Genomic DNA, 8147 nt, shown 5'->3' on the forward strand with positions numbered 1-8147 from the left:
GCAGCACTTAGCCCATGAGGAGGTCATTAGTCTCTGGCCTTGCAATGCTTTTATCTCTCTACAGTACTGAAATTCAGATCAGCCAGCCAGGCTCTCCAGACACAGATTCCTCTAGGAGTTTTCCTTCACTGCCAGGAAAGGCAGATTCCCTCCAGAAGTCTGAGAGCCCAAGAGGGGAGAGTGAGTCTCTATTTAGAATATGCTCATTGCTGCCTGACAGGACGGTTACATTGATGCAGACAGGTTTGTCTCTTTGCCTCCGACAACTCCCCAGTTCCATACTGAACTTTGAACCATTGGAGAAACAGAAGCTGCAACCTTGAATTCTCGTGGCAGTCACCTTATTGATTGGAACACAGTGGGAGGTGTTTCTGCTAGATAGATGTTCGAAATTCATGTTACCGGAAATCATCCTGTCTGCCCACTTCTAGTCTGATTACAGAGCACACCTTGTACATGCCAGCATTTCCTAAGAGGTGGGGGATGGTGCCGGTGTGGATAAATAGGCATCAGTGTGTAGTGGGAGAGCAGCACCCAAGGGGAACAGCAACCCCAAACATTAGGACTCACCTAACACAGATGCTGGCTGCTGGCTTCAGCTTTCCAGGTAATGCTCAGGATTCCTTCTCTCTGGGGACAGTGGAAGGGAGCCTTTCCAGGACTGTGGCAAATTGGCAATTACCTGGGTTCTTGGTTTGGGGGTTGGTGAGGAATTGTTCCTGTGGTACTGGGTTGGAGTCAGAGTACATTTCTGGGGTGCAAATGAACCTTGTTTCCAGTCAGGGTCTTCATATCTGTGGCAGATGTGGGTGCCTTGGGCTATGCTCCTGGAGAGTAAATGGAGCCTGCTCCTTCTGACCCTGCACAAGGAGGAAGTATTGAGATCTTGTCTACTCTGGGTGCTGCTGTCATACCTAAGGGGAGACAGGACAGTTGTTGCAGAGTCCCTCTGGGGCAGAAGACTTGGGGTCAGGGATCCTACTTCCCCAACAGATCCCATGGCTCCACCCTCTCATAGCCAGGAAAAAAGACAACCACTCAGCCAAACTTCCCCTGGACAAACAGACTAGCATGTTTTCTGTGGAAATAATTTTGCAGTAGAATATAGCTGAATGCTTTACAAAGAAATAGATACACCAGTCTGACAGTAAACACAGGGTAAAGGCAGCTGAAATCTGTGGCACTCTGCAGGCATGTCACAGGCCTGGGGAGATGTGGCTCAGCTTCAACATCTCCCTCCCCTACTCCCTCCATTCTCCTCCTACACTCTTCTAGTCTTCTCTCCCCTCTGTCTTCTCCTTGACTCCCTCATCTGATCGCCTCCCTCCTCCTGTCCTCCTGCCCCCACTTCCCTCCACTTTCTCACTCCTCATCCTTTCTCACCTTATCCTCTCTCCTCTCTATCCATCTTCCCCCTCATCCCTTCCCTCTAGCATCTACATTCACTTCTTTTTTTAAAGATTTATTTATTTATTATGTATACAGAAGAGGGCGCCAGATCTCATTACAGATGGTTGTGAGCCACCATGTGGTTGCTGGGAATTGAACTCAGGACCTCTGGAAGAGCAGTCGGTGCTCTTAACCTCTGAGCCATCTCTCCAGCCCTACATTCACTTCTAAACTCACCTATTCAGTGGACAGAGGCTAAAGTTTGGCTTCCATGTTTACCATGACCACAAGCTTTCAAATGCGGTCTTTAGCATGCTTGTGATCCCCACTCCAGGGGTGTATGGAGGAGATGGTTCTCTGAACATTGCCTACAAACACCCACACATTCCCATAATAAGCCAGACACATTCACTAATAACACAACCTATGCCACTCACCGGGCTGCCCTGAGAGGGCCACCCATTTGCTTTCTACCACCACTCAGCCATTCTGACAACCAAAATGAAATCTGATCCTGGCGTGAGAGACTGGGACACCATTCAATTTTCTTCCTGTTAAGAAGCCTTCCAAGCCTGAGATAGAAAAACCCTGTGTATCCTGGCAGAGCTGAAAGAAACTTTCTCTTTCAATTAGCCCATCTCATGTACAGAAACAGGAACCAGATGCATCCCAAGGCAGTGAGATGTCATGAACTTGTCATCTGGAGGTCGGAATGGGCCATTTGCTGCTGATCTAATTCAAGGTTCCTTCACTGAGTCTTGGCTAGAATTTGGTGATGGCAGATGGGGCACAAGTGCAAATTAAGAGTATTCCCTGATTTTTAAAGCGTCCTTATGCCAAGATAGAAAGGAAAAAAGAAATTAAGATTGCAGAAGGCTCTTGCCCATCCCCAGATCTGTCTCTTACTTACTTTGTGACCCTGGAATGTCTTTTCACCTCTATGGATCCTGATTCTCTATTAGGAAAACTGGCTACTACAGCATTACTTCCTCCAGTGAAAACAGGGTGCATGGGATCTAGTTGTGCCATCTGAGGGGCCAGAGCACTTCCTGTGCATCATCACAGAGGCAGAAAGGGGCAGCAGAACAAGGACAAAATACAGGCAAGGCTGAAGCACAAGGAGATGATCAGATTATCACCTGACCCTCCCAGACTCAAAAGATCTTTCTTTTCAGGCAGGAGAGCAGAGAAGATGGCCCTCCTTGTAGCTCTTGGGCTCTTGATGGCTGGGTTCTGCCCTGCTGTTCACTGTCAATCAGATGGTACATTGGGAAGAAACACTGAGGTCCAGGAAGACCAAAACAATGGGACACAAATGGACAGTCTGACACTGGCCTCCATCAACACTGACTTTGCTTTCAGCTTCTACAAAGAGTTGGCTTTGAAGAATCCAGATAAAAATGTTGTCTTCTCCCCACTCAGCATCTCAGCTGCCTTGGCCTTCTTGTCCTTGGGAGCCAGCAGCAATACCCTGGAAGAGATTCTAGAAGGTCTCAAGTTCAATCTGACAGAGACCCCTGAGGCAGATATCCACCGGGGCTTTGGGCAACTCCTCCAAATGCTCAGTCAGCCAGATGACCAGGTGAAGATCAGCATAGGCAGCATGATGTTTGTTGAAAAGCGCCTGCAGATCCTGGCAGAGTTCAAGGAGAAGGCAAGCGCGCTGTACCAGGCTGAGGCCTCTGTGACTGACTTCCAGCAGCCTCATGAGGCCAAAAAGCTCATCAATGACTATGTGAGGAAACAGACCCAGGGGAAGATCAAGGAATTGATCTCAGACCTGGATGAGAAAACATTAATGGTGCTGGTGAATTACATCTACTTTAAAGGTAAAGATGGTCGATGTTTCAGGCATGGATGCAGAGGGTGCTGGATGGTCACCTTGTGTCCATACACTGACCCCTGGAAAGGAGGTGCTCATGGCCTTGGAGACATGGGTGCCTAACCTCTTATTACCAGCAGGCCTTACTTCTCCCTTGGGATTTTTTGGATATACTTGAGGTTCCTAGGATATACTCCACAGAATCCCTTGGCTCTCAGTCTAAAGGCTGAATTTCCTGTGACTTAAACTTACTGACTGGCAGAATGCATAGCTCACACATCAAGTCCTACCTGAGTGTGTAGAAGCCCTGTCTTCTCCCTTCAGAGACTGTGTCTAGGTAGGTGTTCTATTGCTGTGAAGAGGCACCATGACCACTGCAACTCTTATAAAGGAAAATATTTAATTGGGGTGGCTCACTTGCAGTTCAGAGTTTCAGTCCATTATTAACATGGTGGGACATGGCAGTTTGCAGGTAACATGGCTCTACAGCAGTGTCTGAGAGTCCTACATCTGGTAAGCAATGGGAAGTGGTCTGTGACTCTGGGAAGTATCTTGAGCATTTACGAGACATCATAGCCTGCTTCAACAATGATACACTTCCTCCAATAAGACCACACCTACTCTAACAAAGCCACACCTCCTGATAATGACACTCTCGATGAGATTATGGGGGCCAATTGCATTCAAACTACCACAAAGGAGTCCCTCATCCAGCCCACTCCAACATTTCTAATATTCTCCTACAGAATTCATCTGCTAGAGAACCTCCATGTCCAGGAGGCCCCAGCTGGTCATGGACTTCTTGACCTAAGGAGCCTGGCTACCCAATCTAAAGGGGGAATAGCAGGTGCCACAGCTAGTGAAGAGCCCTTCATGAATTCCTATGCAGGACCTGTCCCCTGATCCTTTCTGCATCAAGCTGGACCTGGGCATGGAAAAGCAGGGACTGGGGCAAAGCCATTAGTGAGAAGAAAGATCAGCCATGCAGTGTTCAGTGTTTAGTGTCTGGCTGCTTTGTGGAATTTTAGTTTGTAAAATTAGTAGCCAAGGCAGCCTTCAGGGTCACAGTGCTGAAGACACACTCCTGGGACAGGGGATCTAGGTTTGGGGGGCAAGAGAGTTGGGAGACTGGGCTGGAATTGCTGTGGGTAGTTGTTAGTGGGAACACATCCAGAGCCCACATCCACAAAACACTGCCTGATAGACCAAGGAGTGAGGCAATGGCCCACAGAACGATTTCTGATAAAACCTGATGTGGCTAGATCTGGGATCGATCTGGGACTCTGAACTCTGTATAGGATAGAACAGAGGAGGGTAGGCTCTGATAGTATAGACAGAAAACCAACTGGCTATGAACAGAAGAGGATAGGAGGACAGAGGACAGGAGTACATGATGACCCAGGAGAGGCTGTGCTCTGAAGGGAGGGGAAGCAGAGTGATGGATGGCCTGAAGGATTAAACTCTAGGGCCCAGGACCTAAACTCCATGGCTAATTGACTGTAAGGTAGGGATGTGTGTTTATTCTGCTTGATCCTGAGACAAAGAAATTGTGAATGTACCAAGCCCTGCAGGGTGTATTACAGATAGCCACAGGCACTTTGGATGTCAGGTAAGTCTGAATAGGACATCTTTGATTCATGAAGGTGAAATGGATGATATGAGAGAAGAGGAATCATTATTCATGTCTCAGCCAACCAACTATGAGATCCTGGTAATCCAACTTTGGGAAGTTGCAGATCTCATGAGCTTCAATCTAAATCCACTCATGTCTCTGGGCACTGACTTCCATTAAGGTGGTTCACACTGATGGGCACCATGGACAGATCACAGTGTGGGAGAACACAGTCTCTCTTGTCCTGTTTCCCCTAAAACCTGTCCCACAAGACAGGGGAGTTGAGGAAGAAGGGATCCTCAACTCCCCAGGCTACAGTCTCCCCACTTTCAATCTGATCTCTCTGTTACACATCCCAATCTCAGATTCCTGGCTCTTTTTCTGATATCTCATGTAGGGAAGCTTTGGTTTTGAGTTCCCCTCTTCAAACTATGCCTGTGGATCAGTTCTCATTCATACTTCTACACTTGCCAAGGTTTTTTCTAATCTGGATTATGCAACTAATAAGGGACACTCTGTTGTTGAAGATGGATTGATTCCTGTCAAGAGTGATAATCTGGGCAGAAATGGGGTGGAGGTGGGGTCTCTCTGCTGAAGGCACAATCTGATGACCTGCTCCACATTTAGGGAAATGGGAGAGGCCATTTGAGCCTCATTTCACACATGAGTCTGACTTCTACTTGGATGAGAAGAGGACTGTGAAGGTGCCCATGATGAAAGATAAATTTCTAACCACACCCTACTTCCGGGATGAGGATCTGAACTGCTCTGTGGTGGAGATAAAGTACAGAGGCAATGCCAGCGCCCTGTTCATCCTCCCTGACATGGGCAGGATGCAGCAAGTGGAAGCCAGTTTGCAACCAGAGACCCTGAAGAAGTGGAAGGACTCTCTGAGGTCCAGGTGTGTGTGCACAGGAACCAGAGCTGAACTGGCTCCCCATCCTGCTGTTGGCCTGAGGCCCAGTGTCCCTGTCCCTCAGAGTCTCACTAGTACCCAGTGGAATGGTTGGAGAGTCAGCAGGGACAGGTGGAGTGGAGGTGACTTTCCCTCCACTGACTCGGTAGTTTGGGGCCTGATTTTATTGTCGTTTTGTTGTTCACAAGATGACATCAGCTAGAGCAGGAGCTGAGGATTCCTCTGTGTCTAACAGGCTGTATTTACAGGGAATCTTGAATGGGTTCTGGAAGGCAGAGTGAAGTGAGGTTGAGATGAGATCAGCTCTGAGAATCAGCTCTGCCCTGTGTAGCCATCTCATCCCCTCATTCATTCACCATTCATGGAATGATGACTTGAAGACCTACTGTGTGCCGTGTTCTGATTTAGAACCTGAGAGTATATCAGAGATTAAAGCACAAATTTTTTTTACCCTTAAGAACACATCTTGTAATTGAGGAAGAGAGAATGTGGGAAATGCAACTAATCATTATTTGATTAGCTAAACATGAGGAGGGGTGAGATTTAAATGGGGAGTATTCAAGGATAAGGAAAGCTGAAGTCAGATGGAGTGTGCAATTTTAAATAGAAGGATCAGTAGATGAAGTTTGAGGGTCCACATGACAGGGAGGGACTACATTTTCTGGATCTGGGAGAAAAGCATTTTGGATAAGGGAAGAGCTGGTACCAAGCTTCATTGCCTGCCCTTGTAAACACTCTCAGGCATTGATGGGTAATTGATGCAATAGGAAAAGCAAAATCATGTGATGTAGGGCCAGATAGAAAGAGGGCTTCTCTCTGGTAAGAGGTCTGTCTGTGGAGAGCTGCCCTAGCTACAATTGGGTTTGAGGGGTTCACAGATTCCAATGACTCTTACATTTCTTTTTTCATTCTCAGGATGATTGACGAGCTCTACATGCCCAAGTTCTCCATCTCCAGTGACTACAGCATAGAGAACATCCTTCAACAGCTGGGTATCAGGGAAGTCTTCTCCACACAGGCTGACCTGTCTGGGATCACAGGGGCCAAGGACCTGACAGTCTCTAAGGTAAGCCAACACACACTGCGTGGTTCTTATTGGCACCTGAATGTAGCTGGTGAAGGCCAGGTGGCAAGGGAGAATGGTAAATGTGTGAGAAAGCCTGCATTTCTGAGATTCCCTCATTCTGGGAGAGAGGATTACAATCTAGATATTCCTGCTGAAACCAATCACTCCTCTACCTCACACCCAGGAACCCATGGTGGAGGAAAAGCCTGTGCTTGGTGTTAGACCACCATTGGCATGACCCTGTGCTGCAGTGTGAGTGCCACCTATAATCTACTGCAAGACAAAGCAATTCCAGTCTCACCTTCTTCACTGCAGACTGGCCAGTACTTATCCACCAGCACACAGATTAGTAGCAGTAAAGGAAAAAACAAGGGATAAATGGCAGTTGGGATGAAAAGCTTAAGAATGCGGGTGATTATGTCTCAGGACTTCACACTACCTTCCTAGATGCATAGCCTGGCAATGCCTAGTGGTCTGTCCAGTGCCTACTGAGAAGCCTGGGCTCAGATATGTACCAGCAGGTCATGGCAGTCTACGCAAGAGAAGCCATGCGTTGTGCATTGTGGTTGTATGTCCCAGGGAAGCTGGAACAGAGGGATATGGAAGCCCATACTGGCTGCCAGCACCCTGGCTGTTCCCTGTGGGTCTCCTGAGAAAATGCCGTTGAGTAAAGACTGGCATTGCCTATACTCATCCTCCAGTTTGTAGTGGGTTTGAGAGTAACACAGATTCTCAGAGACTGGGCAGACCCAGGGTATGCCTCATCTCACACCCTGAGCAGAGACTTGGAAACACCAGGAGTAGAGCTCACTGTAGGAACAAAACACTTCACCAGCAGCTGAGGCTAGCAGTGGATGCTTGCTCCAGGAATCTCATCTGCTGCCCTCCCTGGTCTCCAGTGAGTGATGTTTTTCTCTTACAGGTGGTCCACAAGGCTGTGCTGGACGTGGCTGAGACAGGCACAGAAGCAGCGGCTGCCACGGGACTCATTCCTCTTGGATCGGCTCTAATTTTGAACCCTCTGGAAGTGAATTTAAACAGGGCATTTCTGATGATTATCTTTGACAGGAATACACAGACTCCACTCTTTATGGCCAAAGTCTCAAATCCCAATGAAAAGTAGAACTTCCCAAGTGGTGAAGCTTCTTTCCAGCAGCCAGGGATTAAGTCTATATATGGCTCTCTATGTGCATTTTGGCTTCCATATTCTGATTGGCTGTGGCATGCCTGTATTGACAGTGACTGTGACTAATTGTATGTCTCAAACACACAGAGGAGATTGTTGGCAGGGGCTCCTTACCCTCCCTACATATAACACAATGTTGGATCCCTCATTCTTGCA

At 47.7% G+C, this 8147-nt stretch overlaps 1 protein-coding gene across 1 annotated transcript; it reads left to right on the top strand.

Moving 5' to 3' along the window:
- Positions 1-2581: 2581 nt before the first annotated feature.
- On the top strand, positions 2582-7928 carry LOC128110521 (serine protease inhibitor A3N-like). Its single transcript, XM_052738212.1, has 4 exons — positions 2582-3218; positions 5451-5724; positions 6655-6805; positions 7728-7928. Exons 1-4 carry the CDS (start codon positions 2582-2584, stop codon positions 7926-7928), a joined length of 1263 nt encoding a protein of 420 aa, XP_052594172.1.
- Positions 7929-8147: the final 219 nt, after the last annotated feature.

The sequence above is a fragment of the Peromyscus californicus genome, unplaced genomic scaffold (assembly GCF_007827085.1).
Source record: "Peromyscus californicus insignis strain IS unplaced genomic scaffold, ASM782708v3 Scaffold_15__1_contigs__length_86483966, whole genome shotgun sequence".
In the NCBI taxonomy this organism is placed as follows: Eukaryota; Metazoa; Chordata; class Mammalia; order Rodentia; family Cricetidae; genus Peromyscus; species Peromyscus californicus.